This window comes from Eptatretus burgeri, chromosome 8, assembly GCF_056783735.1.
Source record: "Eptatretus burgeri isolate ZD-2024b chromosome 8, Ebu_testis_v1, whole genome shotgun sequence".
Taxonomy (NCBI): domain Eukaryota; kingdom Metazoa; phylum Chordata; class Myxini; order Myxiniformes; family Myxinidae; genus Eptatretus; species Eptatretus burgeri.
In genome coordinates, this window is record NC_140968.1 from 29,287,599 (window position 1) to 29,301,051 (window position 13,453).

The following is a 13,453-nucleotide window of genomic DNA, read 5'->3' on the forward strand; positions in this document are numbered from 1 at the left end:
ACATCGATCACATCATCTTGATCAAATTTAACCAATACAGTAAATAATCACCGACAACATCGATCACATCATCTTGATCAAATTTAACCAATACAGAACATAATCACCGACAACATCGATCACATCATCTTGATCAAATTTAACCAATACAGAACATAATCACCGACAACATCGATCACATCATCCTGATCAAATTTAACCAATACAGAACATAATCACCGACAACATTGATCACATCATCTTGATCAAATTTAACTAATACAGAACATAATCACAAATAACGTTGATCACATCATCTTGATCAAATTTAATCATTAATTGACAATTTGCAGGGTAAATGACTTCCAAAGTTTTCGTCATTCCATTGCAATGAATGTGCCAAAATATCATTGTTGCAGAATAATGTACATGCGATTCAACATCAACTATTATACAAAAACTAACAAATACAACCCATCGCTTCTCTGATGGAAATATTAAGATTGGGGTGGGAGGAAGGAGGGGTGAGGAATGGGAGCTAGGAAGTGGGGGAGAGCGAGGCCTCACTACACGTCTGGAGGGGGGAGGGAGTTAGGAGGATGGGGGGGAGAGCGGACTAGTGGGGGAGGGAAGGCAGTGTTCTGGACAAGCGTTTGATAGGGCTCTTGAGGGAAAGAGGGGGGGAGGGAAATGCTGCCTTTCTGCTGGCATTAGTTCAGGATTGAATGAAATTGGGTACGTCCAAACTGCACGTTCAAATGGGTCACACAAAACAATGCCTGGAAGCCACCCATGGTCGTCTGTGGGGGGTAGAGGGGTTTTGTGAGGAGGTAAGTGTTAGGGAAGGGGACGTTTTCCCTTAATCGTCAAAAAAGCCGTGCCAGTGTCCATGCCTTTATTTAATTTCCGCACATACCATAAGCTCTAGAATCTCTTTACCTGAGATGATTTGTGCAATTGATCCAAGTAGCAGATCTGACTGTTAAGAAAAAAATCCTTTCCTTTGTCCAGTTTGTACATTTTTTGACAGCCCTTTCTCTCTTCAATCCCTGGAGAGTTGCATAGTGGTGAAAGGGGTTTGGGAGGAGGATATTGTTTGGGGAGGGGAAGGGAATGCAGCATGACAGGAGGGGAAGGCAGCATATGGGGAGGGAAGGCAGCATACCATGGTGTTACCCAGGTGATAACATGTACCCAAACAGTAACGTTTTCTTTTTAACCACCATGTTCTATATAAAACCAGGTGGGAGCAAAAATTAAAACACATGCTCTCGACCTAGCAAAGACTTGCCTGCATGCATGCTTCCCCCCTCCCCATACACGTTTCTCCAACGTCCTCGCGGTGCATGCTAACCATGCTCGCACACGCATATCCTCCGTACACACGAACCCAAACATACAGGCACACATACACCCCATGGAGAGTCATTTGTACGCATTTGCACCACATCCGTGTGTGCTGTCTCCATACATCTTCATTTTCAGCAACTGCTGACTATTAATATCTTGCAGGAACTATTAGTATATTTTTGTTAATATTTTGTGATGAAAGCAGATCGCACAAAACGGTAAAAAAGCAAACTGTAAATGTAATTGCCGAAAAAAAAACAATGGACCCCTGTGGACTGTATCATCACAGATTGCAAAAGCAGATTGGAGAGCACACAATGTGTTGCACACAATGAAGTTCCACTTTCTGCACATTCCTCTATCTTTTCTTCACTAAATATAATCGTCTGAAGAGTAGAAAAAAATTAAGCTTAATGCTTTTCTTAAATAAATACACTTGGTTTTCAAAATTGCTAATTTGTTAAATTTTTCAGATTTCACTCAAGATTTTGACACTTATTTAGTCCACGAGATCACATTCTAAAAAATGAAATGTAATATTTTGATGATATACTTTAAGTAGTCCGTGAGAGGCGATCGTGTTTCCAAATCAAGGCGCGTTTGAAGAGGCCGAGAAAAACGGTGAATTAATACCCCATCAAGCTGAGAGAGAGAGCTGATCAAAGATGACACCTTGATAAAGGATATAATTAAATAAGGCCATTATCACCGAGGTTTCATGGTTTTGGAGTTATGGAGGAAACACACACACACGCACACACTTATTAGTATAGATGAATGAAAGATCAACTCAGAAAGGTCGAGACAGGAAGAGCATTCAAAGTAAAGATGAATATTTTGACACCAGTTTGAATACAATCGTAAAGATAATAACATTATTATGCTTATTTGAACACACGTTCCCTCTTATTCTGAATGTATGAAAATGGTGTATTCCGAGCATGACCCCCCCCTTCATAAACCAAGATATATAAAAATATTTATACCACAATCCAACTGTACAAGGCACCTGAAAATGTTCCCAAGAGATCACCTAACAGGACATGAAGTGAAACCTTTTGTGTATTCGGTGTCCAAAGTAGCCATATTTCTAGCCCCCTTTTGGAAGTTGGCTCCTCGACGATAACAGCTGCTTATCAATTCGAACATCAACAATGAGTTAATTTTACCACATCGTCGCTGATCCCCGAACTGTTTTCATTTTCACGATGGGTTTACACACCTAAATGAAAAACAAGAAAGGTATTTGATCAGGGTGGTCACCAAGCTTTGAAGACCCCTCAACAGCAGCCAAAGAGGTTCATATGAAAACTCATTGTATCGCATGGGTATGATTATTGATAGCAAAGATTGACACATAGTTCATCTATGATCTATCTTTCTATTTTGTTTTCTCAGGTCAACATGCTCGAGCACACACTGCCTTTGGGGAAAAACATACCTACGGCTTGAACTTTTTTTTCAACGAACACCCCCATCTTCTTCAACATGTCATTCAACACTTGAAGCAGCAAGCAGATTCTGCCTAGGTTCTGTCATCAGGTCACCTGAAACAGGCTGTAATATCCTCCAGTCACCTCACCTTAACCAGTTCGCTGAACTTCTTCCAAAACGTCAGATCACCTTGACTAGTTGGTTGAACTGCCTCCACATGACACCTCAGCTCACCTTAACTAGTTTGCTGAGCTGCATCCAGTCCCCGTGGTCAAAATTTCTGTGATCACCCTGTATGAATTTCCTGAAAAAAAAAATCAGGAAAATAATTTTGCCTTGGAGACTAGAAAATTGGGTTCTATTTTGGAGACTCTGCTTGTGGGTTCTACCTTGGGGACCTTTGGAGTTCTTTGTTGGATGGTGCTTGATGAGAGGTAAGTTCATTTGTTAAAAAAAATTAATCAAACGATGTTATTTATTTCGATTTAAGAAAATTAATGGATTTATATATTTCTTTTTTCACTATTTTTCAGCAATATCATGAAAGTGTTGGGAAGAAATTGCTGGAAAGATCTTCCTCTTACTTTCTACTTCTTCACATTTGAGAGGTCTGAAAGTTCATTCTCAGGACTGAACTGGAGGAAGTGGGGGGGGGGGGGAGTTGAGTTGAAAGACTGTATTCATCTTGTATTGTTGAGCAGTTCACAAGAAGATTGAACTGTTAAATATATATATATATATATATATATATATATATATATATATATATATATATATATATATATATATATATATATATATATATATATATATATATATATATATATATATATATATATATATATATATTGGACTGTTTAAGAAAATTAACTGGAAATGATTTATGGAGTTGGGAATATGGGTTTTCATTTCATTGTTGGGTTGGGGTTTGGGCTTGAGTGTGAGTGTTGGGGTTTTAATGTGAGGGTTGGGGTTTTAATGTGAGGGTTGGGCTTTTAATATGAGGGTTATGGTTTTAATGGGAGGGTTGAAGTTTTAATGTGAGGGTTGGGGTTTTAATGTGAGGGTTGGGGTTTTAATACGAGGGTTAGGGTTTTAATGGGAGGGTTGAAGTTTTAATGGGCGGGCTGAAGTTTTAATGTGAGGATTGGGGTTTTAATGTGAGGGTTGGGGTTTTAATATGAGGGTTAGGGTTTTAATGGGAGGGTTGAAGTTTTAATGTGAGGGCTGGGGTTTTAATGTGAAGCTTGGGGTTTTAATATGAGGGTTAGGGTTTTAATGGGAGGGTTGAAGTTTTAATGGGAGGGTTGAAGTTTTAATGTGAGGGTTGGGGTTTTAATGTGAGGGTTGGGATTTTAATATGAGGGTTAGGGTTTTAATGGGAGGGTTGGGATTTTAATATGAGGGTTAGGGTTTTAATGGGAGGGTTGAAGTTTTAATGGGAGGGTTGAAGTTTTAATGGGAGGGTTGGGGTTTTAATGGGAGGGTTGAAGTTTTAATGGGAGGGTTGGGGTTTTAATGTGAGGGTTTGGGTTTTAATATGAGGTTAGGGTTTTAATGGGAGGGTTGAAGTTTTAATGGGAGGGTTGGGGTTTTAATGGGAGGGTTGAAGTTTTAATGGGAGGGTTGGGGTTTTAATGGGAGGGTTGGGGTTTTAATGGGAGGGTTGGGGTTTTAATGGGAGGGTTGGGGTTTTAATGGGAGGGTTAGGGTTTTAATGGGAGGGTTGAAGTTTTAATGGGAGGGTTGGGGTTTTAATGGGAGGGTTGGGGTTTTAATGGGAGGGTTGAAGTTTTAATGGGAGGGTTGGGGTTTTAATGGGAGGGTTGGGGTTTTAATGGGAGGGTTGAAGTTTTAATGGGAGGGTTGGGGTTTTAATGGGAGGGTTAGAGTTTTAATATTGAGGGTTGGGGTTTTAATGGGAGGGTTAGGGTTTTAATGGGAGGGTTGAAGTTTTAATGGGAGGGTTGGGGTTTTAATGGGAGGGTTGGGGTTTTAATGGGAGGGTTGAAGTTTTAATGGGAGGGTTGGGGTTTTAATGGGAGGGTTGGGGTTTTAATGGGAGGGTTGAAGTTTTAATGGGAGGGTTGGGGTTTTAATGGGAGGGTTAGGGTTTTAATATGGGGCTCAGACCCACATAATTTATCATCCAGAAAAAAACAAAAAACATGAACAATGGCGAGATGATCCCACATATTTTTGTGGCCACCTGTATATACCTATATGTGCCCACTCCCTATTATTTATATCTTATAAATTTTTCACATTTGGATAATCTCATGTCCGCAGTCATTTCACGTGTGATCTTCAAAGCCAAGCTGTGGGTTTGGATGAATCGAAACCCCCGAAAATTAAATAAGTCCAAAAGGAAACAAATAATTCATCCTTTGAATACATTTACAGATTATTTTAAATGAAAACTTAAACCCGAAACGCCATTACTTATTTTGTTCCTGTCCGGTTACAATACCTATAATAATAAATGTGTGTGTGTGTGTCTCCACCATAATTCCAAAACAATGAAACCGAGCAGCCTGAAACTTTTCATGCATACTGTTATGTTTGTGGGGTAGATGGAAGAATTTCATCGTGAAGGTAGGGTTGTATAGTATAGCATGGTCCGTGGATGAGCAGGAGACATCTCGATGTAAATCAAGTATGGAAAACGGTCAGCTTAAGATTGTTACATGTCACCACAGGGAGGTGGTGCTGTGTTAATTAGGTAGGGTTTATGGCTAATTTCTCCCAGTATGTGATTGCCCCTTGTGACCTTTTCCGACATTTTTGCATTTACAAAGCCAGCAATGAAAGAATTACGTTCTTATAACAACAATAATAGAGCCAAACGTTCCAAGCAGAGCAAGAAACCCCGCCTTCCCGGCTTCTTACCAGAAAGTCATGCCACCGAGGCTTATGATTGGTCGGTGTGACATGATGGGGGTGAGGGCATGATCGAAGAGAAGATGGTTGGTGAGAGGAACGCGGTTGAGACAGGGTCTCGCGCCGAACAAAATAGCAGCGTGATTCTCGTTGTTCATGCTGATGTGAATTCGTTCATGAACTGAAGCAAGACCATTGACCGTTTCTGGGTCGTGAAGGGTGTACGTTTCTGAGAAGAGAAGAAGAGCGTGCCTCGTGGCCTTATCTTGGGGCCTTAGAAATTGTTTGGTTCTTTGGTCAAAGACAAAGGTGGCACCCATTTTTTTGTGAGTGTACCTGGTGCAAGAGAAGCGGGGTCGGCATATTCGTGAGAAGAAACTGTACGAGGGTTTGTGGGCCATTAACAAAGGAGGACCATCCGTGTGAATTACCACGTACGTCTCCCGCCCAGAGAGCGACTTGGTGCCATTTTGGGTGTGGTTTCCTATGCAGGACGACGCGGTTCGATCGCCAAGCTCCTAAAAGATAATCTCTGGACACACAGCTAAGTGTTAGGATAAAGGGAGGGATTTTCTTTTATTTTATCTTTCCCCTTGTCTGGATTTGAGTTTGTGTGGAGACATGTCAAAATTAGCTTTAGTTTACTTCATGTTGTTATTATCACACGTTGATTTATTCCCATTATAAATATTTGATGCATGTTCATTCAAACCTTATTTATTAAATTTGCTTGTGTCTGTCTATTCGTCATGGGTTTGAGTATAAAACCTTGTGCTTCCGTCCCACGCTTGTAAATACATGCCTTTGCCGCCCTCCATCCCACGCGCGCTATAATCTCCAAGGATCACATGTTCGCCTCAAAGGTAGAATCGTTTGACTATCTGTCTAGGTTGATGTTAACCGTCCCGTCCCTGACAACTGCGTCAAGGGTGGGAATTAACCTAACTGGCGTGGACACAACAATACTAAGAAAACAACAAGGAAATGCAAGAGTGAAAAATGTGTTTTGGGTTAATTAAAACACCCTTTTGAAGATAATTAACTGCCTTATTTAATTACATCCTTTATTAGGCGATCCTCCGCCACCTCACTCTCAACGGGGGTCTTCAGGTGCATGCGTCTGTTAACCTCGCTCTCCCTCGCTGGGGTCTTAAATCGCCATTTTGTTCAACCTGCTCAGCAATGCCTTGAGTTGGAATAGGCCATAACAGCTTATTTATGATAAAGTGATCAAAACGTTTTTTTGTTTTTTTTTAAACTTTCCTCACTCATATCATCCAAAGCCTCATCTTCAAACCTATGAATTGCTGCATACATTGCTTTTATAAGTGTTATAGTTTTCAAATTAGGAGCTTAGAGTGATTCTTGCATTTAATATATGATGCGATTTTCAACGATCTAATCTCACGGAATAATAAATATTTGTAATCGAAATATTATTTGAGTTTGGAGGATCGGATCACGTGGACTAAATAACTCGAAATCTGGCGTGAAATCTGAAAATGTGAAGAAATCGGCGATGTGTTTTTTTTTTTTTGAGTAAATACCATTATCAATCAGCTTCCTATCACTTGTCAAGCCAGCGGTGACTTATAAACCATTTCATTGGAGTGCTTAAACCACTTAAACCACCCTACACTACTGCAGTCGATAGTGGTGCACTCCGTGTCGCAATTGAGATGTACAATCGGCAGTTGCTACAAGGCAGAGGTACGTGGTACATATGGGTATATTTGGGGACTCTCCACGGGCGTGTGTGTGTGCATACTTGGTAATGGGTGCCATGGTGGCAAAGTTTCATTCCGTATCTTATGATCATGATGGGTGGTGGAGGTTTTAACTTTTAACCTCAACAGCGTACGAGCGATCACATTTTCCTTTGTCCTCTTGACTGTTTCTAAAGAATTGGTTATTTTATATGAACCGGGTGTGCTTTACAAAGGTTATAATAGTTTCACTTTGTGAGTTCAAAGCAAAATATATTTGATAACATCCATTTGCCATGCCGTTTGCCATATTAACATGTTTTCTAAATTAGAGAGCCAAATTTTTACCACCCGACACACGGTGTGTGTGTGTGCGTATGTGTGTCGTCTGATAATTATAGAATCTACATTTACTGGGCCAAATTCCACCAAATTCTGCATACGTGTACCCAGGGTCAGGTAATGAATCATCATCATCATCATCATATTCCATGCCCTATGCAGAGTGTTGGTTCTAACAAAGCAGTTACTGGGCTACAATCCTGGTCTGGTCACCACGACTACTCAATAAATCAGGGCAGGAATTTGTAATTTACACATGGTGCCGGCTATAACTCACCGACTCCTCTCAAATGTCCAACAACTAATGCTATCAGACGGGTCAAAATGACACCCCGCTGTAGAAATTTCGGGATTTCTCCGTATCCCCCACAAACTGCCAAATACACACCAACAGCAGAGTTGAAGGCCAACATAGAGGGAGGCTTGGACAAACAGTGGGTGTGGGACAATGCTATAACAACCTCTTTATATGATCTCCCATGTATGTATGTGCTTTATTTCAGGTTTATAGGGTACCCAGGGAGTGGACCCGAGGTGCCACATGCCAGGGAGTGCACTGGGGGGGGGGGGAGCCAGAGAGGGCTTCCCCAGAATAATGAGATAATTTTTTTTAAAAACGAGACATTTTATCATTAAATCAATGATATTGGCATATGGTTGAGAAGATTTTCTATCTCCACACCAAATTTCGCAGTGTCTTCACCAACAGGTCACCCTGAAATTGAGAGAGAAAGAAACAAGGAGGGCGTGCAAGAGAACAGTAAAGGGAAAGTGGAAGGAGTGGAAAGTGAAACGAATCATCATTTTTGTGTTCATTAAAAAAATAGATGGTCAGACAGGAGATAAACTTGATGGATTCGAGCTTCAAAAATAATACGTCATTGGATATTGTGTTTGCATGGATGTACGTAAATGATCTGGTTAAAGATTGTGTGGGACAAATGGGTGTTGGGATAGGGTGGCAAGAAGGAGACAAGGACATGAGACTAGATTCTTGTGGTTTTGGATCGAGTGGAACGAGAATACGAGGCCATGGTGACTTTTAATAGTCTGATTTGACCTTCGTGGTGAACGTGGAGATGGTTTGAGATGCGGAATGGACCGTGATGAGGTTGCAGTGATGAACCGACAAAAAAACACATGAACAATGGCGAGATGATCCCACACTCTGTGGCCACCTGTACGTACCTGGACGTGCTCACTCCGTATTATTTATCTTTTATAACTTTTTTTCACATTTCGATAATCTCATCCACAGTTGCTTCACGTGTAATCTTCGAAGCCAAGCGGTGGCTTGGTATTAATCGAAAACACCAAAAATTAAATAATAATTTAAAAAAAACCCCACAAAAGTTCATCCTTTGAATTATCGTTTCGTATGCAGCCTATGGCTGCTGGTTGCATCATTGCTGGCAGCGAATCTGTGCTGCTGATGCAGTGCCCCCTGTTTTCAGTAAGCTGGTACTCATTTTGCCGAGCTCGGAAGGATGGCAGGCTGAATCTACCCACCTGGGGTGTGTTCAGTTACCAAGCAGCTTGCTACCGCTTGCCAAGCCGGCCGTTCCTTTGGAGTGCTTAAGCCACTTGTCGAGTATTCCACAAACTGATTGGTACTGGAACACACCCCACCCCCAGGCTTATCCTTTGTACACATTTACAGATCATTTCAAATAACAACTTACACATAAACACTCGTATTTAATTATTATGTTCCATATTCCATTTATGATATTTATAATAATTTTACACTCAGCTACAGCTTGGAGAGTGCAAAGAAAAGGTCAAAGTTTAACTTTCTTTAAAATCTGGGAAGAGGGATTTGGGGAGGAGAGTTCATGAAACCAGATTTTCATGTTAAAAGGTAAAAGAAGCTGAAAATAATCTCTCGAAATGATGAAGGAAAGGACATGACAAGTGACGTCTTTGTTTAATCGACCTGAACAAGTCCACACCCTTAACGTGACGTCACTGTGACGGGGAGCCAATCAGCTGTGAGGATGAGACAAGGAAGTTCAGTGGAACCCCTCCCGGTGTCACACCTGTTTAAGATCTCACGGTTCATCTCCGAACAGATCCCCTCCCGGTGACACACCTGTTTAAGATCTCACGGTTCATCCCGAACAGATCCCCGCACGGTGAAGCCATGGAGAAGCTGGTGGAAGCAAACTCGGCATTCGCTCTTGATATGTTTCATCGACTGAAGATGGAACATCCGACGGGAAACATCTTCTTCTCTCCGCTCAGCGTCTCGGCCGCTCTCGGGATGCTCTCACTGGGTGCACGCACAAACACAGCCGGGCAGATGGCAAAGGTGAGTGGATGGTAGATCCATGTGGGGGTCGGGTAGTATGGGTCGGGTAGTGGGGTGAGGGCAGTGGGGGTCGGGTAGTGGGGTGAGGGCAGTGGGGTTAGGGCAGTGGGGGTCGGGTTGTGGGGTTAGGGTAGTGGAGGTCGGGTAATGGGGGTCGGGTAGTAGGGGTAGGGTAGTGGGGGTCGGGTAGTGGGGTTAGGGTAGTAGGGGTAGGGTAGTGGCGTTAGGGTAGTGGGGGTCGGGTAGTGGGGTTAGGGTAGTGAAAAAGTGGCGTTACGGCAGTGGGGTCGGGTAGTAGGGTTTAGGGTAGTGGGGTTATGGTAGTGGGGTTAGGGTAGTAGGGTTAGGGTAGTAGGGGTCGGGTAGTGGGGTTAGGGTAGTAGGGGTCGAGTAGTGGGGTCGGGTATTGGGGTTGGGGTAATGGGGGTCGGGTAGTGGGGGTCGGGTAGTGGGGTTAGGGTAGTGAAAAAGTGGGGTTACGGTGGTGGGGTTAGGGTAGTAGGGGTCGGGTAATGGGGGTCGGGTAGTGGGGTTAGGATAGTGGGGTTAGGGTAGTAGGGGTTAGGGTAGTAGGGGGTCGGGTAGTAGGGGGTCGGGTTGTGGGGGTCGGGTAGTGGGGTCATCCTTTCCCAGTGACAGAACTTCCACGTTTCCTGCTCCTGCCCCGGAGATTAATTCCAAGGGAACATCAATACAGTAATCACATGAGGTGAACAATGAACACACCTCCATTAACTTGTGGAGTTGATCAGCAGCGAAGATTCACATCTAGTATCTTGGGAGGTTATTGCATTGGTTACTTTGTTTCCAAATAACGAAAACACACACACACACACACACACACACACACACACACACACACACACACACACACACACACACACACACACACACACACACACACACACACACACACACACACACACACACACACACCTCTCTTGATTAATGAGATCAAGTAAGCCACAGGATCAAGTTTTCTGCTCCTATCCTAACGATTGTGAACCTACAATTGAAAGTTAATTTATTCAGTTTCTCCCTTACTGACATGTTTAACAGAACTTCAAACCTCACACAAACTGAGTCACCAGAACTGAGAATCTACCAATTCCTCCAAGCACACACCTTCACCCAAACATTTCCTAACATTGAAACAACTCTTGGGGTATCGTGGTCTTGTTTTTTTTTTTTTTTCATCAAAGTGTTCTTGTTTATTGTTTGTACCTGGAGTTTCATTTTTTATAAACATGAGAAGACAAAATGAGCATCATCAGTGTTTGACTTCCGGTTCCGGGTTTGGAGCGTCGAGAGGTCTCCTTCGGGCTCTCTGCCGACGTTCTCAAAGTTAAGTTTCCGGTCGTTATTTGTCCCGTTTTAGCTGTTTAATTTTCTCACCTGCATGTTACTGTGTGTTCCTAGTTCGGTTTTGTTTTAAAAATCGTGCTATTTTGTGAGTTTTTGTCGACGTTCTTACCAGGTGTTTGAGGCCTAGGCTTTGGCCTAGGCTTGAGGCCTCCCGGTTTCCCTCGGTGTTTGATCGTTTTTTTTTGTTTTTTCTCCCCATTACCTTCAATTTCTATTCTCCCCACTTTCCTAACGTCTCCCATTCTCCCAACTAATCTCTATTTCTTATCTTAAAAAAAAAAAACAACTACGCTTACCCTCTCCCGATTCTGCTTCTTCTTCTTCCTCTATTTTCCTCCTCCTCTTCTTCCTCGATTTTTTTTCTACAACACTTTCATGACCTAATCTGTTGAAAACTCAAACATTAATAAAAAAAGTAAAAACGATCTTATAATGCTTCATCTTCCTCTCTCACACATGTGGTACTCTTTACTGTTTCATAATGCACTACTCTTCTGCTATTTTAACAGACTGCTCTCATTTCGACCTCTCCTTCATTCCTTGCCTAAACTAGAGGGGGAGCACTTAGTGGAGTGCAAAACCTCCGCCGCCAATACTGCTGGGTCACTTAAGTGAACCTGATATCCTATTCATTTTAAGTCAAAACGGATCAGACTCTACTGAACCACAATTGAATAAACTAAACTAGATCGCTGCGCATGTAGAAATGCCAAAAATAAAAAAATCGAAATTTTTTTGGAAAAAAAAAAGGTGCAAAATTTCTGTTTTGTTTTTTCTCTAACAAATTTTTTTGGGGGTTGGAAATCACTTAAAACATGTAGAAATGCAAGAAAAAACAAAATTCTAATATTTTTCAAATATTGAAATTTTTTTTGAAAAAAAGTTGCAAAATTTTTTTTTCTCTAACAAATTAATTTTTGGGGGTTGGAAATCACTTAAAACATGTAGAAATACAAAAACACTAGAGGGGGAGCACTCGGTAGAGTGTAAAACCTCCGCCGCCAAAACTGCTAGGTCACTCAAGTGAACCTGATATCCTATTCATTCAATTTGACGTCAACAGTGCTGACAGAGTTATAGTTCTTTTCTCCAACATTTTTTTTATAGTTAGTTCTAGCCGCCATAGCGGCCATATTGGATTTTGGACCAAGTCCAACATTTAATGGCATGATCCTTGGACCAGACCTAACCCCCCACCAAGTTTCGTCGAAATCCGTCGAGGAGTTTTTCCGTAATACTGTTCACAAACAAACAAACAAACAAACAAACAAACAAAGAGAAAGGGGTGAAAACAGTAACCTCCATCCATCTTCGATGGCGGAGGTTAAAAATTCAAATATTTTTTCAAAATCGCCACCATAGCGTCCATATTGGACTTTGGACCGAGTCCAAAATCTAATGGCATGATCCTTGGACCATAACTAATCCCCCCACCAAGTTTCGTCAAAATCCTTCCAGGAGTTTTTCCGTAATACTGTTCGCAAACAAACAGACAAACAAACAGACAGGGGTGAAAACAGGAACCTCCGTCCATCTTCGATGGCGGAGGTTAAAAATCCAACTGTTAAAGCGTTTCTTCTCTCCATTCTCTGAATTCGCCTTTATTGCATCCATCAAGAATAGTGTTAAATCGCATCTCTGACCTAAAACTTTTAAAAAACCCCAGTTTGCTCTGAATGTCTGATTTCCATCAACCATTCTTTTTTTCCAACTTCAGTGCCAACTCACCCCTCTCACCCCTCACTCTCACTCTCAAAGCAACCATCCCACTCTTCTCCCTCCAAGCCTCTCTCTCACCTCTCTCAAAAATTCCCCCCTCACCTCGCCCCCTCACCTTTCTCCCAGCTTTCACCCCCCTCACTCATCCTTCTCAAAGTTTCCCCCTCTCATCCACTAAGCTGCCTCCTTCCACTGCCCTCTCACCTCCATCTCTTCACTCCACCTCCTCAAATCCTCAACTGCCTTCTTCCCCCTCTCTTGTCCCCCATCTCCCCCAGCACCACAGAGCCTTTTCTCCTCATTCAGCCACCTCCCCAAGCTATTCTGCAATCCCCCACACTCTTTCAACAACCCTCCTTACCTCCCC

The 13,453-nt window shown here is 42.2% G+C and overlaps 1 protein-coding gene across 1 annotated transcript in view; it reads left to right on the forward strand.

Annotated features, from left to right (window-relative positions):
* Positions 1–9,730: 9,730 nt before the first annotated feature.
* The window catches only part of LOC147021424 (leukocyte elastase inhibitor-like), a 28,388-nt gene continuing 24,665 nt past the window's right edge, over positions 9,731–13,453 (forward strand). Inside the window, exon 1 of the mRNA XM_085891349.1 lies at positions 9,731–10,002. Within this exon, the coding sequence (XP_085747475.1) occupies positions 9,835–10,002 (168 nt within the window). The 5' untranslated portion in view covers positions 9,731–9,834. The remainder of the gene's footprint in view (positions 10,003–13,453) is intronic.